The 22,683-nt window shown below is 40.5% G+C and overlaps 1 protein-coding gene across 1 annotated transcript in view; it reads right to left on the bottom strand.

Moving 5' to 3' along the window:
* The window catches only part of LOC122562319 (uncharacterized protein KIAA2026-like), a 104,703-nt gene that overhangs the window by 72,726 nt on the left and 9,294 nt on the right, over nt 1-22,683 (bottom strand). The window contains exon 2 of the mRNA XM_043715189.1: nt 5,644-5,844. Within this exon, the coding sequence (XP_043571124.1) occupies nt 5,644-5,844 (201 nt within the window). The remainder of the gene's footprint in view (nt 1-5,643; nt 5,845-22,683) is intronic.

Genomic DNA, 22,683 nt, shown 5'->3' with positions numbered 1-22,683 from the left:
CTCTTAGGTAATCTTTTTTCCATATCACTCCTCTGCATGGTCACCTGCCTTGTTCTTTCAAATTTCCAAATCCTCCCTCAAACCATCCCCACCATGCTCCCCAGTCATACTACCACCAAGACTTTACTTTAAAGCCCTCTGCACAGTCGAGATATTTGATTAGACAGGACAGGTGTGAGTACAGTTCAGACAGAGGCCATCATAGTGGTATAGCTTCTTTTCTCCATCAATACTGGTGCAAGTGTCCATGGATCAAAGCCCATTTCTCTCACACCAATCTTTGAGCTCACAAAAAAAATCTTAAAAGCAAAAGAATTCACTGAACATTTACTTTCCAAATCATAGTGGTTGCAAGGCAGCAGTTGGAAACTGCATTTTGCGGACTCTCTTGATTACCAAGTCCTAGATATCATTTGAGCAACTTACCAGGCTGAGTTGCAATAATAATGCACTGCGATTACAAACTCAAAAGCCTGAGAATTGTACATGGCAGAAAGAGCAATTCGGACTTTGAAGTCCCTGATCATCTGTGAGACCTCATACCATACTAGGAGTATGTACCCATTAGGTGGAATACTCTGGATGATGAAAATCAAAAATAAAGTTCCCTTTGGCCTCTGATGTCTGTCATTCAACCTTTCCTCCACTCCAATACAGACCTACCCTTTTACTTTCCTTCTATTCATGCCGTTTCTCAAACCTAGTACACATCTCTCACCTATTCTACTTTATCAAGAAAGGTCACATTTCTGAGATTTGAACTATTTTTCTGTCTTTACAGATGCCACCTTTCCTGAACTGTATCCAGCACTTTCCAAATGCACCAACTAGTTTATTTGAAAACTCCCCATAAATATATGTATAATTTATTTGAAAAAGTTGATAATCATTGAAATTTTTAAATGCCATTTGCTCGAGTTTAGCCTTAAGTGTAATGGTGTTACAAATTAGAGGGGGAAAACAGTACGAGATTTCTGACACTAGATGCCATTTAAACAGTTTGAGTTGGAATCAAGGCAGAATCCATGACAGAAAATTCAGATGCAGATACTGTTGAAGTTTGTGCAGTGGTAATGACCAAACCAAGATCTTTTGAGGTCCTATCAATATTTGATCAAGTTTTCTTTAAGATCAACTAAGGCATGTGTTTTTGCCACATTATGTTTTAACCCTGTCTCGAACTTCCACTGTGTTTGAAATAACAAAAATGGAGAAAAATAACTGATGCTCTTCCTCCAACATACTTTAAAATGAATCAAATTGCCTTTGTAGGTATTTTCTAATCAACCTGCTCAAAGATGTTATTGCACACTTCTTGGAGCAGATGGAGTTTGAAACAGGACCGAATGGCTCACAGGACATTACTACTGCACAACAGCTCTATCAGTATACCTATTCCTAACTTGAACATCATTGACTTGACAAGATTCTAGTTCTAAGAGGATAAAAAAAATGAACCTTTTTGTAAAAGCTGAGACAGCAAGAGACTCAAAAAGATCAAAACAACAGGAAAATAAACCAACGTGTGGCCATGACTTTAGAAGCATATTCCCAAGCAGCACACCACCTGAGTTTAATTGACTCTGGATTAGTGGTGCTGGAAGAGCACAGCAGTTCAGGCAGCATCCAAGGAGCAGCGAAATCGACGTTTCAGGCAAAAGCCCTTCATCTGGAAAAAAGGCAGAGAGCCTGAAGCGTGGAGAGATAAGCTAGAGGAGGGTGGGGGTGGGGAGAAAGTAGCATAGAGTGCAATAGGGGGAGTGGGGGAGGGGATGAAGTGGAAGATGAGGCGTTCTTCCTCCAGGCATCTGGTGGTGAGGGAGCAGTGGTGAAGGAGGCCCAGGACCTCCATGTCCTCGGCAGAGTGGGAGGGGAGTTGAAATGTTGGGCTACGGGGCGGTGTAGTTGATTGGTGCAGGTGTCCCGGAGATGTTCCCTAAAGTGCTCTGCTAGGAGGCGCCCAGTCTCCCAATGAAGAGGAGACCGCATCGGGAGCAACAGATACAATAAATCATTGTTACAAGGAGGGCTGCCTTTCATATCACTCAGGGCTTGGGAGATAAGTCATTAGATCTGGGCTTCCTCTGTTGCAGGCCCACTAACCACATCTCTCTCTTCTCCAACATTCTTCTTCCTTTCGCCTTCCTGATGCTCTACATAATAGGTTAATGCAGCACAGAAGGGAGCCATTCAGATTCACAAGTCTATGCCGATTCTTTTGAAATAACATCCAGTTCTACCAAGAAGGTCCACTCCTCTCCTTGTTTCTTCATCTTTTTTCCTGTGAGGATTTATCCAATTGTCTTTCGAACATTAATTTATTTGTATCCATAACCATCACAATATCAGGGACAGGCTGAATTGCAAATCCTAACCACTCCATTTTCATGTTTTTCTTGCGTTACCTCTAGTTCCTTTGATGATCAAATTAAATCAAATTTTGGCCATCTGATGGTAGATCTTTCAGTGATTAGAAACAGATTCTATTCATTCTCGAACATGTTATAATTTTATTTATCTCTATCAATCCCCTCAGGTTTCTTGGTTCTATGTAGTTTCTTAGAACTGTTCTAGCAAAGTATATGACAGCAAAGAACTGCAGATACTGAAAATCTGCAACATAACTAGGAAGCACTTGAAATACTTAACAGGCTAGGCAGCATGCTTCAGGTCTATGACCTACACTAGCTCTTATAAAAAGGGTCACTGGCTTCTGCTACTCTGCTGCAGGCATGCTAAACATTTCCGATTCACCCCATTTCTACCAGAGTAAAAATAACACCCTTTACCAACTTGCAGAAAGCAATCAGACTTCTTGTGAACCTCTTATTGCCCATAATAGCAGCTGCCTGAGATCTGGTTTAGTAGCTGGCACATTAAATATGAATTTCAACAAAAAGAAATTAAGAAAACAAATTGCTGTGTCAAAGAGAGAAAACAAAATTATTAAAAATTAATAATAAAAATTATTAAAAACTGCAAAACAGAAGAGCTAACTGTAAAACCAATCTTGTCATTTCACTTGCACAGACCTTATAGAAGAGGTCCTGCCTCCTGGCCACTCATTAGGGAAGAAGGAAGACGACTGGATCAAGCTGAAGAATTGGGCATGAATAACACCTCTTTGGTGGTGCACTCACTGAGCTGATCTCAGTAGAATTGACAAGCATGTGAGGTTCTGAAACTAATTTGCTTTAAACCTGGGTTTTCTTTGCCTCAGATGTAGAAATAAACTGCAAACAGAACCAGTATAGATCCTGACTTCACTCAAGGCACTGGTCGCTTGGAAATTGTTCTAATTAAACTGCAACACCGAACAAGAAACTGCAAAATTTTCCTTCCTCCCTTTCAGCAGTTTCAAAATGATAATTATTTTCAATTTTGTTCTTCCAACAAATTGTGCCAAGAATGGGGTTTTGTGGTTTCACTGTGTTTGGGATGCACACCTCACCTGCATCAGTGTGGTGTTGGTTCAAGGCAGCTGCCAAGTTACACCCTCTTCATCAAAACTGTTTGTGGTCTGGAGGGTGCTGGCAAAGAACTAGGAGAGGGGGTTTCACTTGGACCATTTTCTTGGATCTCCAAAGTCCTTGCAGTTAAGCAACCTGGACATCTATTTCACAGGGTGCAATGAGCATTTGATGCCCTCAATACCCGTACAGCAGGAAATAGCGAGTCAAGCAAAGTCCAAGCACCCTCCCTCACCATAAACCACCATAGATTAAGATAGTATTGAAACAAAGTAATCTATTTATCAATCACTGAAAAGTACACTGAAAAGAGTACATACGTGTTCCAATTCAATGGCTGCCAATTACCACCTCATAATTGGGTACTCAATGATTAAACACAGGTTTTAGTTTCTATGTGAGACGCACCACAGCAATAGGTCCAAACCTGAGGGCAGTTGGCAATTTTGGGACACAGCAGTGAGAATATTTAAGACCAGAAAAAGTCCAAGTCAGTTATAAATACTCCCCCAAATAACCAAGCGATCTCAATAAGGATAGTGAGTTTATTGAAAACAGGTAACTGTTTCAAACCTGGAAGTCAGTAGCCTGATCAATACATTTCCCAAGTTACAACCTAACATGCAACATCTCAGTTCATTGCTTGCTGCCACCTTTTTTTAAAGGAAAAAAAAAATCATTATGCAAAGCATGAGCTAAGCAATGGAGAATGCCCATTCAGAACAGCATCATTTACCAATAAAACATACTGGTATTACATTCACAGAGAATGGGATTAACTGATGTAAACCAGCACATGCAGGGATGCAACAAGTTAACTGACTGCCCCTGTTAAAAATATGAAGTTCTTAAAATTGGAAGGATAAATCTCAAAAACAAATGACAAGCTTTGAAATGCTGTTTTGCAATTAATTAACTTTCCGAAATCTGAACTAATTTCTGTAAGATAACAAAAACATTAGCAAACAAATTTGATAACCATATCTGAAGTCTATTTGTTTTATATAAATTGCTTGTTTTAAAGCTATCTCGATTCATAAATCAGAATAAAAGAGAAGAACTGCTGATGCTGACGATCCATCAAAAACAGAAATTGTTGGAGAAACTCTGGCAGGAACAGGATCACTGGACTTGAAATGTTAACTCTGCTTTTTCTCCACAGATATTGCCAGGTCTGCTGATTTTCTCCAACAATTTCTGTTTTTATTTCATAAACCTGAATTCTTGTTTGAAGCATACTTACAGTAGCAATGTTTTGTGCATACAATTTTTGAAATTCAAACTCTTTGGTAATTGAGTTCTGAGATAGCATGGTTAGGAATCAAATAAAAATCCCTCATGGAGATACAAATTGACAGCAAGCCCTCCAAGGTTCATAGTTGGTTAGACAAAAGCTCTCTTATCACCCACTTTACGTTAAGACTTCAAAGTAAAACAAAATACTTCAAGTAGAACAGGATGAACTTCACGCTTTGCAGAATTACCATTCTGTCTAATGCAGTTGAGAATCAAAACCTTGGTCCTTAAGGTGAAATACATTGTCAACCAGCACTATACATTATTTTGAATTCAATCTATAATTAAATGATAATTAACACAATTTTATTGCTATTAAAGAGCAACCGTATAAGTTCTTAATTTTAATAAAAGTGCAGAGAGAACAGTTAAAGCAATAGCCAGACAAAACAAAAAAAAGGGGACATTACTCACATTTTCTAATACTTAAGTATTTTTTAATTAAGAGGGGAGTCAGAATTTAGAGTATGGTGCTGGAAAAGCACAGCAGGTCAGGCAGCATCTGAAGAGCAGGAAAATCAATGTTTGGGCATAAGCCCTTCATCAGAAAGCCATGGATGAAGGGCTTGTGCCCGAAACGTCGATTCTCCTGCACCTCAGAAGCTGCCTGACCTGTTGTACTTTTCCATCACCACATTCTCAACTCCAAGCTCCAGCATCTGCAGTCCTCACTTTCTCCCAGGGAGAAAATTTTTGATGTATGTATGCACATATGGATATGGAAGCAGAGACTTCTATTCAAAGGGAACCAGGCAAGAAAGGAAAAGTAAAAACTTAAGAAGGAGGTAGGGAAATGATTTTGGAAGAGATTGCTCCAAGTAACAGGTTGTTATTACCAACCCAGGATTAATTTCCAACATTTTGTTGAATACCTTACCTCTTTTCTTCCCTTGCTCGCTGCTGTTCTTCTTGTCGCAAAGTCTGAATCATTATGGATTCTGTAACACCTGTCGACATGCCTCCTAAACTGCGGGGTATAGAACGTCGACGAGTAGAAGTGCACAGGGGTCCTCGCTCCTCTTCTATACCATAACGGCCTTTTGATGTTACCGCTATGGTTGTCTTCTCTCTTAGTGGCCTTATATACAAAAGAAACTGCAATCAATGATGCAGAAATAGTAGCACAAAGTTGACTTAAGGCATTAATTATGAAGAAAGTCATCCCCTTAGGCTTACTAGTGTCAATGCACAGATTAGGTCATAGAAACTACTCATCTCAAAACTTAACATTTTTATCACAAAGTTGTTCCAATGAGATTGCCTATAGCAACAAATCAAGAGCTGCGAAAAATTTGCCCAGGTTCACATGCTGCTCAATTAATAGTCACAAAAATACCAATATGCATATCCGGTGACAATACTCAAGAAAAGTGAAAGAGATTGGTAAAAAGTGTACAATTTTGAGCAAGATAGATTTTGGCATATTATGTTGATATACTGTGCCTTTTCTTAAAAGGAAGCTGGAGGGCATGTTCGATAAAATGAGAAATGTATATTCAAAGAGACAATATATTATTGCAATACTACGAATATAAAGAATGTTGTTCAAATTAGGGCAATAAAAAAAATACTGAAATTGACAAGTTGATTTGCACTAGACTTTTTTTTTCTAATTCCCCAAATTTTACTGGGCTTGTATTTAAAAGTGAAAAGCTCCAGTGAAATGCTGGTTACAGGAATAGGACTTGGGTGCCAATCCCATGCCAGGTCAGCAACCATGCTGGGTCATTTACAGATTTTTACTGAAAGAATCAGCCTCACAGCTCAACTGCGACAGCCTCTCTATATCCAATCCTAGTAAATGGTCAGGTAGGAGAAAGTGAGGACTGCAAATGCTGGAGATCAGAGTGTAAAAGTGTGACACTAGAAAAGCACAGCCGGTCAGGCAGCATCCAAAGAGCGGGGAATCGACACTTCAAGTGCTGTAGTAGCAGGTAAGAGCTTATGCTTGAATAGTCAACTCTCCTGCTCCTCGGATGCGGCGTGACTGGCTGTGGGTTTTCCAGTGCCACACTTTTAGACACGGGTAAATGGCCGGTTTGGTACCCAGCCAGTAAACTACAGGTTAAGAGGTTTCAATCCATGAAGATCAAATGAACAATAATGCTAGGATATCATCTTCCAGGCTTTAACGAGGATTCTCTACCTGCATCTGTGGACTCGGACAGAAATAAAACGTAAGCAAGGTTTCATAGACTGTCACAGAAGCAGTTGTACAAGACCAGGACTAATCCACCACTCTAATTCTGATGGAAGGAGGACTTTTATATTCTTTACATCACTTTGCATTCTGCATTTCCAATGATTCATGATGTCAATAATTTGACTGAAGTCATGAACCAGTGCTGCACATTACAAAGGTTCTACATATTTGTCATTGAAGGAAACTTTATATGAAATATCAATACTTGTCAGCTTGTATAGAGTGAGGCTTTAGGATACTACATTTGAAGTTTTTGTTTTAGTTGTTTTATAGTCAGTTTTTAAGATTGAGTTAAGTAGCTCATAAAAGGGAAAATAATATTTGAAGAGGCTACCCAAGGTAATCTAAGTTCACAAAAATTCAAAGGTCATCAGGAATAGGTGAGAAATGGAATATGGCCTCAATTGAAGAAGCCACTTTGGCCCTGGGCAAAAGACAAATGGCATACTTCTGCTGCTAATTCACATGAATCTATAACCTACCCAGATCAGACATGGTTAGTAAATGAAATACTATGGGTTAACTCACCACAATAACATGGCAAAGCTAAGGAACAATGAAGAGAAAGTATTTGTTTACCATTTTTTATAAATAGATGCAAATAAACTTCAAATCATGGTACCAGCACTTATTGCTCAGAAGTATTTTCGAAAGTGCATTTAACGAAATATCAACGTTCTATATAGATCAGCAGGAAGCTGAGTTTCATGTACTAGGACTGACCACAAAGCTTATGGTGTGGATTTCCATTACACTGGGAGAACATATCAACCCAGCATTCTGAAAATAAATTTCAACATGAAGACTGCTATAATAATGCATACAACACATACATGATAATACTTAGGGAAAATGAACTTGTTCTTGGAGCTACCAAATTTCACTACTACATACTTTACTTGGATTTGCAAGAGATCAAGTAATAAAAAAAAGGCTCCCTCAAGACATCTTCACCAGGCTACTTAAAATAAGAGCCTAGCACATTACTTCCGTTTTGGTTTCACTAAAAGAATTGGTAAATATTGTATAAACGTCTTTTGAAAAATAGGCTCATACATGAACTGAAAGGAATTTAAAACCATTTAATATTTCTTAATTATACACCAAGGGGATAATAAACCATATGAAATAAACATTAATTTAATCAACAAAACCCAGTCAGTTAGCCAGGTGATTTATTTGAATGATTGCTTCTGTACAAATTCTTTCATTTTACTTTTTAAATCAGAGCAAACATCCATTCACACTGAAAATATAAATCGCAATATTCAATATTTTTTCCTGCCCAGGTCTTGCCTCTACCCTTATACGTCCTGAGCTTCTCACCAAACCACAACTCTCAGGATACCTGAGGGCAAACTGGAGCACGATCTTGCCTTGGTTGTGAGAGAAATGCTACTTAAAATGTGATCTGCTTCTGAAGTTACATTGACTCACTTGTGTCATGCCAATGAAACAACAGCTTACTGACAATTGCAGACACAATGAAATTTGAAGGCTGAGTCCAGCAAGTCAGGAGCAGTAACTTTAAATTTCTGCAAAATTCAAAATTCAGTAAACTGTAGCAAATGTCCAAAATAATACTGCTACTTTCCAAATCAAACTGTCTCTGCACATTGCCTTTGGGTGAAAATTTCCATTAGTTCCCATACCTGCAGCTACATAATATTTCAGTGATGGGAGAAATCCTACAAAATGAACAGCTATACTCGGTCAAACCACTTAACAGCGGATGTAACAGAATTCAAGTATTTATCCAGGCAACAAATAACCTTGCAGAGACGTTAGCATTGGAGATAAAGTATTTACAAACTAAAAGCATGATATGAGTACACCTAAGCTTTATTTTCAAATTCCATTCTGCCAATACTTGTGAATTTTTTCTGTATTGACAAAGAGAAAGGTTAGTGCAAGGACAAAGAATGGAATTCATATCTCACAATTATCACCAGTATAATAATTTCAGAAATCAAATGTAATGCAGAGGAGCTACAGAGTGAAGCTCCTTTTACACTGCTAAGTGATGAGACTCAGGACTATCTCAGAAGACTGCCATATTTCACTACAGTACTCTAAGTATTTGTTTTTCATCCTTGGGGCCTAACAGCATCAGTTAGCGCCAAACCACTGGTACTGTGCCAGTAAGGATTGGGTCAAGCTGGTCAAACTCATTTTGGTTCGCCTTTGCTTGTGCCAAAGGGAAACAAAAGCTGCATTAAAATTCTTTTAACCTCAAATTAATAAATAACCCTGATTTCAAAGTGAAGAAACCCAAAAGCATTCATATTAGGCAAGCTTAATAAACTTATGGAGGGAAATTACAATTACTGCATAAGCAAGGGGCTTCCGCACCTTCCAACCACACGGGATCAAAGTAGATTTCATCAGTTTCCTCATTTTCCCCTCCCTCCACCTTATCCCAGATCCAACCTTCCAAATTGGCACCGCCCTCTTGACGTGTCCATCTTCCTTCCCACCTATCCGTTGCACCCTCCTCTCCGACCTATCACCTTCACCTCCACTTTCATCTACCTATGGCATTCTCAGTTACCTTACCGCCAGCCCTATGCCCCTCCCATTTACCTCTCAGCCCCTTTGGGCCAACCCCTCATTCTTCATGAAGAGCTTTTGCTCAAAACGTCAATTCTCCTGCTCCTCAGATGCTGTCTGACGGGCTGTGATCTCCAGCATCTGCAGTCCTCACTTTCCCCCTTTTACATTATTAAGGCCAACCAATCTCAGTACAAGTTTCATCAAGAATATAACACAGTGAGTGGTCCATCTGAAAAATTAAGGGTCCTCAGGTCTATTTTTGTTAAAACAACTAGCTTGTTGCTATTCTGGTTTTTGATTTTGTTGGATGAAATCAGAGCTACAAAGAGTATTACATGATCAAATTGAGACAAAGATTCAAAATTCATAGGTGACCCAAATCTCCATAGTATATATTAACACAATCAAAGATTAAAATGCCTTGAAACTCCAAGTCTAATTACAGATGCTAAGACTTTGGAGAGAGCACAAATTAGCAGCATAATATCAGTGATAAAAGAATTCAGTTACATAGAAGACTAGAAATGTTTCAAGATTTCTGTTATCACAAAATGTTTCAGAAAACTTGCATTTTATGTGGTGCCTTTCAGAATCAGGACTTTATAAAGAGCTTCACAGACAATGAAGTACTTTCTCAAGTGTCACTGCTGTACTAACTTTCAAAAGGGATATATAGTATCAATATGTATGTGTTAAGGAAAAATGCTCACGGGTATGGTGAAAGGTTAGGAATGTGGATCTAATGGAACAACACATTTACAGTTGTAGCATAGATACAGTAGGTCAAACAGTCATCTATTACGATTCTCTTATTGAAACTATTTTTTCCCAAAATATACCTAATACCTGTCAAGGGCCATGTGTCTGCTGACATGTAAAAGCATTCCCATATTAAAAGATATCCCACACAAGGCATCCCAGAGGAATATAACCACCCATTTACACACCACCACCCTCGCAGTAATCGGCGAGAGGCAACAGGACAGGATTCAGAGATCTGCAACAACATATATATCAGCGGTGGTGCCTGCCTCAGTCATTTCACTCTTGGAATAGAAACAGAACACCATTTTGGCAACTTTTTTCACTGCTGAGCAATCCTCTTCAGAATCTACTCTGCTCACTCTGCATGAAGGAACCAGAAAGGATACCCTGAAAATAGTTAATTCCAACATTAACCTGGCTGGAAACCTGGATCCATCAGGGACATCCACCCGAATACCAAAGTCAATCTCAAAACGAGGAATATACGAATCCTCATGGATAACGAGCAAAACAATCATCTGACCCTTGTTGCCTATGAAATCAGGCACTTCAACATTTGATATCACTGCCCCATACAGGACTCACAAGGCAGGCAAAGGACAGCGAAGGGAGAGTGGTGGCAGTGGTTATACTTTCTTCTGAAATCCTAAGGATCAACCCAGGATGTATGGAATTATATTCACGATCAAGAACAAACTCAACAGCCTCAGGGAGCTCAACAATTTCTCAGGACTTTCCTCTATAACTTGCCAAGAACCAGCAGGCAACAGTAATATAAGTACCTTTGCACCAAGCCATGATGCCACAGATGATACCAAAGGTGGTTTCCATTCTATCCTGGAACCTATTCACCAAGATCCCTAAGGAAGATAAAAATATCTTTCTGGAAGACTTCAATGCCAGGGTTAGAAAGGACTCCAACTCTGGAAAGGAACTATCGGAATGTAAGGAGTCAGGAATTGCAACTCTAATGCGATTCTTTCCCTCACCAACACAATTTATTGCCAAAAAGACAAGTTCAAGACTTCTTGGAGATATCCAAGAGCAAAGCACTGACAACATGAGCATCTATGACATCAATTGATCCCAAAACCAAAAGAACGTCCTCACTACCAAAGTGATGATCATTACAGACGACTGCTGGACATGGACTACTGCTCATCCGTTCCCATGACCATCACATATCACCAGAAGAGCTGAAGATGATGTAAGCACTCAGAAAAAAGTTCAACACTGAGTTGGTTCAACAGCTGAGCAGACTAACGAACTTCGCCAAATTCTCCAAAGGCTCATTTTAATGGAATGGAGACAATCTGCAAAGAGTTGAAAACAGCCATAATCTCCTGCTGCAAAGAAACTGTCTGCCACAAGACCAGGAAACACGCTGATTCGAGAATGACCACATCGTTCAAGAACACATTGAGAAGCGGAAGAAAACTCTCCATTCCTGGCAAAACAATATCACGAGTGAGTCAAAAAAGGAGATCTCAAACAGCAAAGGCGGAGTTACAAATAAGAACTGGGAAACCAAGGACCAAGTGTCAAGGCAATATACACAGCCAACATCCTTGGGCTCAAACTGATGTGGTGTGAGGATAGAACCCATTTGAGAGACAGAGGAAACAACCAACAGAAAGAACACCTGAAAGAACTCCTAAACTGTGACACAATTGTCAATGTGTGCGTGCTTGAGGAAATTCCCCAACTCCCAATCAAAAATGATCTTGGACTCCAACCTAGTATGGCAGAAGTTGAAGCCACCATTAGACACAAAGACTGTAAAAGTCACAGGAATGCGAAGGCTTCCGCTGTAGTTTTTTAAACTTGGAGAAGCAGAGCTTGTCCCTTATCTCCTTCATTAGTTCCTGAAAATCTAGGATAAAGAAGAAATCCCTGTAGGTCTCAAGGATGCTGCCAATGCCATCACCTTCAAGAAAATAGACAAAGTGGACTGTGGGTACTATCGAGGAATGTCTCCACTCTCCATCGCTGGAAAGATCATTGCCGAGCACCTCTCCAGGAACCTCAGTCTGAGGAAATCCTTCCTTAAAGTCAGTGTGACTTTGATCAAACTGTAGAACTTGAGACATGATTTTCTTCAAACTGACCAAGGTTTCTGCATCAGTTAATCACAAAGTGTAATGGAAGGCCCTGCCAAATGGCAGCTGTTCAGAGAAATTCATAAACATCCACCTCGTCCACAACAAGCTGTCAGCGACTGTCCTCAGTGATGGTAATATGACAGAATATTGAGGTCAAACTGTGATGCGTCAATGCTTCCACCTTTTTTTTCTATATTCATTGCCACCATTCTTCAATGTGTCAAGAACAAGTTGGTGGTCTGTACATGGCCCACAGGATGGACAGAAACTTTTCAAGGTTAGTTGTTTGAACCAAAGAAGAAAATATTACCGACCTTGCTTGTGGAAGTTCAGTATGCAGGTGACATCATCATCTCTGCTCTCTTTGAAGAGAATCGTCAAGCGTTGTTCAACACCTTCATGGAAGCATACCGAACAATTGGTCTCAACCTCAGTCCCAAGATGACGCAAATTCTTTACCAACCTACCCCAAGTTAAATTCCAGTCCAACCCTCCATTAAGATCAATGGAGAAATTCTCCCAAGCTGAGACGCTACCTCTCATCTAAGGCAGATATCAATATGGAGATTCAGCATCACATACAATTTGTGAGCACTGCCTTTGGATGTCCAAGGATGAGAATCGTTGATGATTGTTACATCCGTGCAGATACCAAGATCCTGTGTATAGGGAGTCATCCTTCTGTCTTTTCTCTATGGCTTCAAAACTTGAATTACACAGAGACTACTGCATAGTTCTTGATAAGTACCATAAACATTGTTTGATGATGGATTCTCACATCAGCTGAGAGGACAGGCATATTAACATCAGCGTTCTTGAAGCAGCCAACAGCACAAGCATCGAGGTCACGATCACCTGAAACCAACTCAGCTAGCCCAGCCACATGTTTAGGATGCCTCAATTCTGACTGCCAAAATAAATCATCCTCACCAAGCTCAAGGAAGGGAATCAAACAAGAGGAAGACAAAAAGGAAGCATTTCAAAGACTCCCTGAAGGCTTCCTTCACAAAATACAATATAGATGACATTACATAGGAGATTCTCCCTCAGAAGAAATTGAATTGGAGGAAGCTCCAACATGAAGGGACAATTCTTTAAGAATACCCATTGGCAACACGAAGTATAAAAGGAACCAGAGAAAGGAATTCCAGTGATTTCAAGGCCAAGGTCCAATTCCAACTCCCAGAAACATCTGCCAGATATGTGACAGGAGATGCAGCTCTGGAATCTGATTCATCAGCCACACAAGGACCCACAGAATCCATGACCAGTGACACAGAATTTCCTAGATGGACAATCATAGCATGCGACTTCCAATGAGATACAAACAGTTGCACAATGGATGTCAACATTAACTCTTCATGAAACCAGCTTCTACTTACACAGAATTAGCAATCATTTCACATAAGTACTGTCAATTAATCAGCACTAAGCAGCAAAAATGGACAGATTTTAAAAAAGGACTCTAAGCTGTAAACAATTCTTCATAAACATCATGACCATTAAATCCCAATTCTTAATTTGAGCTATGTTTTGGATAATGAAACTGAAAAAAAAGTTAGGTTTTTAGTTAAGTAAATTCTCTTACAGAACTTCAACTAAGTTGGCTAAATGGCTTGAGTGTGAAGCAGACTACCCTTGTCTTGGTTGCAAAATGGTCATGGTAACCTGCTTCTTCATCTCGCTCCACAGATTTTGTGAAGTGATGTCTCTCAAGCTGCACAAACAACTGTTTCTCTCTCATGGTGAGATATGGCTATCATTTACGGCTAGTTATTTAGTCAAGGGATTGTGGTGATGGGATTAATCCAGGTGCTGTCAAAGGACAAATCAATCACAAAGACACTTGTCAAAGTCATCCAGTGGGACTGAACAGCTGAGGAGCAGGGAAGCAACTATAAGCCAGAAGTTTATCCTGGTCAAATGGCCTCAGGGTACACTGCCCACTTAGTGGCATTAGCAAAATGGAGGAATGAGGCTTTATCCCATTTCCCCTGCCTCAGTTGAAGCAAAACGCTCAGAGACCACAGTAGCTTTAGCTTCTTCATCTTTATTTCGGGCTCCAGAGGGACAGAGAACGATCGCCCACATGCACAGAGACATGAGTTCATTGTCTTCTCTGGATCAGCAGTTTCTCAATGAACAATATAGTAATTTTACAGAGGGGAGCATCCAGATAAAGCAATATACATATTAATTGGGTGACCGTTACAATCAATGAGTATAATAGCAGAGACCAAGCCCTTTACCGTTATACAATGAATGGCCTTAACCTTGTTAACTGGATTCATACAATGGATACTTTCCCCCTTGTTAGCTGACCTTGTATACTGAATGCTTCCAATATTGTTAAATGGCTCTACATAATGACTGCTTTTCCACCTTGTTAACCCATTACCCTTGCCTCCATCACCCCATTGTTAACTGTAAGTTATCTGATCTGAGTCATGCTCAGCTGAATCTCTTGTTTCACAAAACTCAGAACTTAACTCTTTCCCTGCCTGCATATACCCTATACACATTCTCAGAGGGATAATGAAAAATCATTCTTAAGACCAAGAGTCTAGAGATCTGGGGTAGGGTGAAAATGGAAGATCCTACGAAAGCAGAAGACGTGAAAGATGTAAGCTAACAAAACAGCACAACAAACCTACAGCATCTTCGAACATTTGATGTTCTACGAACCAACACAAAGGGAGGACAATTTGCTTTACTAATTTAAGAGAATATGGTAGCATTAACACCTGCAAGAAGCAGACAAAGAGCAAAATAGAGCAACAAGAGCATGATTAAAACCCATTACAATGGATAAAGTTATAAAATCTACAATGAAAAGTTTCAGCAAAGAAATAGAAATTTAACTTGTGTATCATGTCAAGTACCACATGTAGGCAGTTTAGCAACGGGACAGGTATAGATTTAGGTCATATTAAAGCCCAGACATCAGTAGAAAAAATAAAATTCAGCTTGAGAGAAAGCAGACTTCAGCCTGGGATGCATAAGCCACCAGTACAGTGGAATAAGTGACCTCAAATTGCAAGAGAAAAATTAATATCAGATCTGCGTTAACCATGATAAAAGATGCAGTTAAGCAGAGTATCATAGCCATAACAGGAACATAATGAAAATGAAGAATTAAAGAAACTTGGAAAATGGAAATATGTTCTATACAGAAAACCTTCACTTGTAGATTGAACTAAAATTTAGTCACTATATTGGAGAAGGACCTAAGCAGAGATGGGGATAAAAGTGAAAAGATGAGAAAGCAAGATGCAAAGAAAGGGAGCTTATTTGGGAGCGATCTGCTTAAGACAGACATACAGTTACTAATGCATTTACAAAAACCCATCAATAATACAATACATATTTGCCTTATGGAAGATACTTATGGAAGAAAAAGGTAGAATCAAACAGTTGCAGGTTCATTGATTCACTTTAAAGTAATTGAGTTGATTCAAAAATACAATTACATTGGTGTATGAAACTGTGCTCCCCTGTGATTGGCTGTCATTGAGATTAACAGGATCTAATTTAAAGTTGCGCTCAGATTGACTATTGCAGTGATACAAATATAAATATTACAAAGAGTTTTTATAGAGTTTGAATAACTCAAGACTGCTAAGTAGAAGGCAAGGATCTGCTGGCTATACTTCTTACTCAATGGGGTGGATAATGAGATAATTTGCCAAGATTGGAAATATAAAACATGAGTTAGAGTTGACACAGCAGCTAACCAACTGTAATCTGACCATTTTAAAAATGAACATTTAAATAACCTGTACATTAACAATAAACAAAAGCAGAATTAAGCTTGATTGGGAAATTCAACCTGTCTCACGTTCCTTTTGCTTACCCAGTCCTTCCACCAACCTCCTCTAACTACAACTTGCTAAATAAATATCCTAATTTAAGATAAAGTTCACAGTTCTGTGAAACTACATTGTGATAGGAATTAGATAAGAAAGAAAAGTTTAAATTGGGTCAGAACTTGAGAAGAAATGAAGCCAGCAAAGGAACATTAACTGCTTTAGAATGATTTTTCACCACTATCTTTTCATATGGCCCCTGCATACAACCTGCCAAAATCATAAGCACACTGGAATTCTCTCCCAATTACATTAGGCTATAACCCATATATGCAAAAAATCTAACAAATGTTATACATTATAAATCAACGGGCTACAATTTCAGAAGTGTAAATGAAACCGTAGCTACAACGTAGTATGGAAAAAAAGTGACAATTTCAATTACAAAAATGTGTACCTTCTAGTTGCACATTGACCAAACAGAATAAATTTTCCACTCACCACCTTGTCCTCATCTTCATCTGATCCATCTCTGACTCCTCCCTTCCTCAACATCTATTTCCATTTCGGAGGATGGGTTGTTCATGAAAATGGTTATAAATTCCCACAGTTACTGTGACTATACATCGTCACACCCTGCTTCCTATTCCATCCCATTCTCCCAGTTTCATAGTCTCCTTCACATCTGTTCTGATGAAGCCATCTTTCATGGGGGAGGGGCCTCAGAAATATCCACATTTTTCCTCAATGGGGAATTCCCTGCTACTATAGTCAACAAGGCCCTCAGCCACGTGTGGCTCACATTTCTGATGTCACCCTGTTCCCTTCCTTCCCCTCCCCTCCTACAACAACAATAGGGACCCCCAATCCTCACTTACCATCCCACCACACTCTGCATCCAAAAGGATTGTCAGCCAATTTCCATTGCCACCAATGGGCTACCACAATCAGACACATAATCCCCTCTCCTAAGGGCACTGCTTGTCACTGGCCACTTGGGTGTTTCTTTTCTTCCTGGTGGTGGAAATTGAATAAAGATTCGTACACCTTGTCTTGCACTGCGTCTCACACCTGCACACACACAACATGGGTGCTGGGGAAAAAAAATAGAAAACAAAAAAAAAACAGGTGTATCAGAGGTTCAGTTCATTCAGAGTTGGCTCTTGAGAGAGCTGGACCAGTGTCAAGGACTCTTCCTTTGTTGTGTAAAAAAAAAATCCCCTCTCCTAAGGGCACTGCTTGTCACTGGCCACTTGGGTGTTTCTCTTCTTCCTGGTGGTGGAAATTGAATAAAGATTCATACACTTTGTGTCTTTCACTGTGTCTCACGCCTGAACACACACACATGGGTGCTGGGGAAAAATAAGCACGATCGCAGTTAGGCAGTAGTGTGGGAAAAAGAAACAAAAATCCCCTCTCCTTCTTTATTGCACTGGGACCATTCCCTCTAATACCTGGGCCTCTCTTCCTCCATTCCCAACACCTCGCCACAGCCTCCTGGCACATTCCTATGCAAACACAGAAGTTGCAACACCTGCCCATTTACCTGCACACCATTCAAAGCTCCAGACACACCTTCTGGATGAAGTAGCAATGTACTCCATGCTTCATTCTATTATAGATGCTGTTCACAGTTTGGTCTCCTTTTACATTAGGGAGTTGAAACACAGACTGTGTCACCACCACACACTGTCTGTAAAAATGACCCAGAGCTTGCAGTCGCCTGCCACTTCAACACATCATGTTACCTTTGCAGGCCTGTTGCAGTGTTCCATTAAGCCTCAGCTTGAAGAACAGCATCTCATTTTCTCCTTGGGGACCCTGTAGTGTCCAGGACTCAACATCAGAATTCAATAATTTTGGAGTCTGATTCTATCCTTCTAGATATTTTACCCATATACCCAGTCCTGTTATGACATGGAATGCTTTTAGAACAGCCAACCCATTTTCATTTACTCTCAGGCATATTATTACATTGCATGGTTACTTTCAGCACAGATTACTCATTCTCTGTTACACTCTGCTCTCATTTTCACTTATTCAGATTCTCCTATATCCTGACCTGTACTTACCCCGTTTACTCACTCTTCCTCACTCGTTGGAATCAGTCTTCAGCTATCCATTCACCTCATGTGCCCCATCATGCACCAAACCTTGTCTTCTGCCCGAATACCAATTTCTGCTAGCTGCTTAACAGACTTGAAACATTAACTTTACCTTTTCCCCACAGATGCTGCAACATCTTTCGCCAGCAATTTCTATTTTTGTTTTAAATTTCATCTTTACCTACTACTTTGCAATCACAGTTTAAAAACATTGACAGTAGGTTCTTGCAGTAAAGGAAAAATGTTTCCATTTACAAAAAAAGTTGAGAGCCAGAGGAGATATATTTAGAATGAGTAGTAGAAGAGTCGAAAGATGATACGATGAAAATGCCTTCAGACAGCAAGTGTTAAGGATCAGGAATGGAAAGTTTTTCACTACAATGTATGGAAAGTCAACCGTAGTTTTCAAAGGAAAACTGGATCAGCTACTAACCAGAGGAAAAAAATTAGATTCTGTGATTAAGCAACAATTTTTAAAAAAAATGTGAGTTCAGATTATTCTTCATGGATATATTGATCATGATTTGGAGGTGTCAGTGTTGGACTGGGGTGTACAAAGCTAAAAAGCACAAATCAGGTTATTGTCCCAACGGGTTTATTTGGAAGCACTAGCTTTCGGAGAAGCGCACTGAAAGATAGTGCTTCCAAATAAACCTATTGGACTATACCTGGTATTGTGTGATTTTTAACTTTGATATTATTGATGTTATAGTTTACATAAAATTAGAACTGAGTTTAGGATACACATAATTGAATCTTTCTTCAACTGATAAATAAAAATACAAAAGATAGAAATACAAAAGATAGATAAGACTGTACCAAACTTTAAAGACCTGAAGTGTTTCAAGGTGAGACATGAAACTGCGACCTAAAGGTTCAAGCAGTGTGAAAATGACAATGTATATTTCTTGCTGTGTTTTATAGCTTCAAACACAGATCAACACAAACTTATTCAAATTTTTTCCCCAAAAGTTATCACTGACACCACTGTGGTCAAGAAACATCACTCTTCAGCATTACAGAAAGAGCAACTTTTATTATGTCACATGGTATAAATTGCTTTCCATATTATTGTACCTGTGCCTCAATGGATTAACAGATTAGGTGCAATTAGTTTGAACCAAACAATGACGAGTCAAAATTTATCACTGCTGTGTGTAAAGTAGTAATAAGAATGCACGGATTTGCATCCAAAAAATGAAAAGGTGCAGATAGCGATAGCAATAAAATTGGCTTGGATTACTGCTCTTGATTATGACAAAGATGCCTCAAGGAAATAAATGTACACAAATCAGATCAGGACAGATTTGGCAGCATTAAGACATACTTTGTCCCAATTCTTGAGTGTCCTTCAAATATTAACTAGCTGGAGGTGAATCCAGGAAAGATAGGGAACAGGCAGTTGGTGAACTTGTATACGTCCTCCAGATTTCAGAAAATGGGACAACAAAAGTAAATATCACGAAGAGATGGAGACTCAGTGGCCAAATTTTTTTATATAAAAAGGAAGAAATATGGAGTTCTACTGCCGATGGATTATTAATCCAGGTTAACATTCTGCGAAATGGGCTCAAAGCCCCACATGGCAGATAGTGGTCTATGAACATAAAAAAACACTGCTAGAGTTAAAAGGTGGATATGAAAGTGTAGAGTCATAAATATCACCTGGTTGACCAATATCTTTCAGGGAAAGAAAACTGCCATCATTACTCAGTCTGGCCTCAACGTCACTTTAGACCGATAAAAAATATGGTTAACTTTTAAATATCCTAACAAACTAGTCTTACCAAACTGCTGAAAGTCTCAAAAGTAACAAAACCAGGTGGACCACCAAATTTAGACCTAGGCACTAGAAAGAACAGTGAACTCAGCAATATATTCCTGTTCAATACCGGAGGGCGAGCGCTAAAATCTGACAGTCTTACAGATGGAATCATACATTCTAGAAAATGCTGCAAGTATCATCATCAAAATCCCAGGGAACTTCCCACCCTTAACGGTAGCAACTAGCACAGTCAGGAGTGTGGGGCCCTGGGAGTCCTCAACATTGACTTCAGGCCCCATGAAGTCTAATGGCATGAGATCAAACATGAGCAAGGAAAATTCCTGATTACTGCTGAACAAAGGACAGAACCCCTCCCGGTCCTCAGCTTACACCCCACCAAACTCCAGATACACTCATTATCCTCTGTCATTTCTGCCACCGACAAACAGACCTCACCACCCGGGATATACTTCCCTCACAATCTCTGAGTTCCAAAGAAACCATTCCCTCAGTGACTCCCTTGTTAGGTCCATACCCCCCACCAACCCACCTGCCACTCCAGGCACCTTCCCGGCCACCACAAGAAGTGCTAAAGCTGTGCCCACAACTCCCCTCCCCCTCCCAACTCTGTCTAAGGCCCCAAAGGATCCTTCCACATCCGACAGAGATGTTCTTGTACCCCCACACACATCATCTATTGTGTCAGTTGCTCCCGATCTGGTCTCCTCCACAATGGGCAGTCAGGACGCCAACTTGTGGAACATTTCAGAGAACATCTCTGGGACACATGCACCAAACAAACCCACCACCCTGTGGTTGACCATGTTAACTCTCCCCCCACCACTCCACCAAGGATATGCAAGTCCTGGTCCTCCACCACTGCCAAACCCTAACCGCCCAACACCTGGAGGAATAACACCTTATCTTCCGCCTTGGGACCCTCCAACCACACGGGATCAATGTGGATTTCACCAGCTTCCTCATTTCCACCCCCCCACACCATGCTATCCCAGATCCAACCTTCCAACCCTCTTGAACTGCCCTATCTGTCCATCTTCCTTTCCACCTATCCACTCCACCCTCCTCTCCAACCTATCACCTTCACCCCACCTTCATCTATCTATTGCATTCCCAGCTATCTTCCCCCCAAGCCCCAACCCCTCCCATTTATTTCTCAGCCCCCTTGGGCCACGAGCCTCATTCCCGATGAAGGGCTTATGCTCAAAATGTTGATTCTCCTCCTCCCCGGATGCTGTCTGTCGGCTGTGCTTTTCCAGCAGCACACTCTTCAACCCTTATGGAGACTAAGTCCAATCTTCACACTACGTAAACCACTCCACCGGAGTGTGTGGCACTTTCACTTGCTAAATGGGATAAACTTCGAACTAATTTATCAACTCAAATAGACATCTATGAGGCATGTGGACCATCAGTAGAATTTTACTCCAATACAATGTACAACCGAATAACAGTGCACATTCCCCACTCTACCATGACCATTAAGCCAGAGGACCAAACCAGATTCAATTAAACAGTGTATGTGGGGATAGCAGGAACAGCACTAAACATACCTGAAAATGAGGTGCCAATCTGACAAATCTACACAACAGGGCTACCATATGCCACACAATATTGGCAGAAAATAATAGAGATTAGATTTTTTTAGATTACATTACAGTGTGGAAACAGGCCCTTCGGCCCAACAAGTCCACACCGACCCGCCGAAGCGAAACCCACCCATACTCCTACATTTACCCCTTACCTAACACTACGGGCAATTTAGCATGGCCAATTCACCTGACCCTGCACATCTTTTGGACTGTGGGAGGAAACCGGAGCACCCGGAGGAAACCCACGCAGACACGGGGAGAACGTGCAAACTCCACACAGTCAGTCGCCTGAGGTGGGAATTGAACCCGGGTCTCAGGCGCTGTGAGGCAGCAGTGCTAACCACTGTGCCACCGTGCCGCCCACATGCCACCGTGCCGCCCACGTGCCACCGTGCCGCCCACAGCCAGATTCAACAGCCAATGAATCAAAACTAAACTCTGGTGGGGAACCCCAGCATATTAGTGCAAACAAGGCTCTGGTATTTGCAACAAAATTCAGCCAAATGTACAAAGTGACCGTTCCATGTCAGCCTCCTCTGGGTGTTCCCAGCATTAGGGATGTCAGTCTTCAGCCAATTCAATTCACTTCACTTGATATCATGAAACTGCTGAAGACACAGTTAAGACTACAGGTGTGGACAATTTTCTGGTAATAGTACCAAAGACTTGTTCTCCAGAATGTGCCAACGAGCCAAGCTGTTCCAGTACAGTTACAACACCGCCATTTACCCAGCAAAATAGAACATTTTCAGTACAGAACATACTTGGCAATGTGTTGCTGGAAAAGCGCAGCAGGTCAGGCAGCATCCAGGGAACAGGAGAATCGACATTTCGGGCATAAGCACTTCTTCAGGAATGAGGAAAGTTTGTCCAGCAGGCTAAGATAAAAGGTAGGGAGGAGGGACTTGGGGGAAGGGGAGTCGGAAATGCGATAGGTGGAAAGAGGTCAAGGTGAGGGTGATAGGTCAGACTGGGGTGGGGGCGGAGAGGTCAGGAAGAAGATTGCAG

Source organism: Chiloscyllium plagiosum, chromosome 2 (genome assembly GCF_004010195.1).
Source record: "Chiloscyllium plagiosum isolate BGI_BamShark_2017 chromosome 2, ASM401019v2, whole genome shotgun sequence".
In the NCBI taxonomy this organism is placed as follows: domain Eukaryota; kingdom Metazoa; phylum Chordata; class Chondrichthyes; order Orectolobiformes; family Hemiscylliidae; genus Chiloscyllium; species Chiloscyllium plagiosum.
This window is presented reverse-complemented; position numbering and strand designations above follow the sequence as displayed.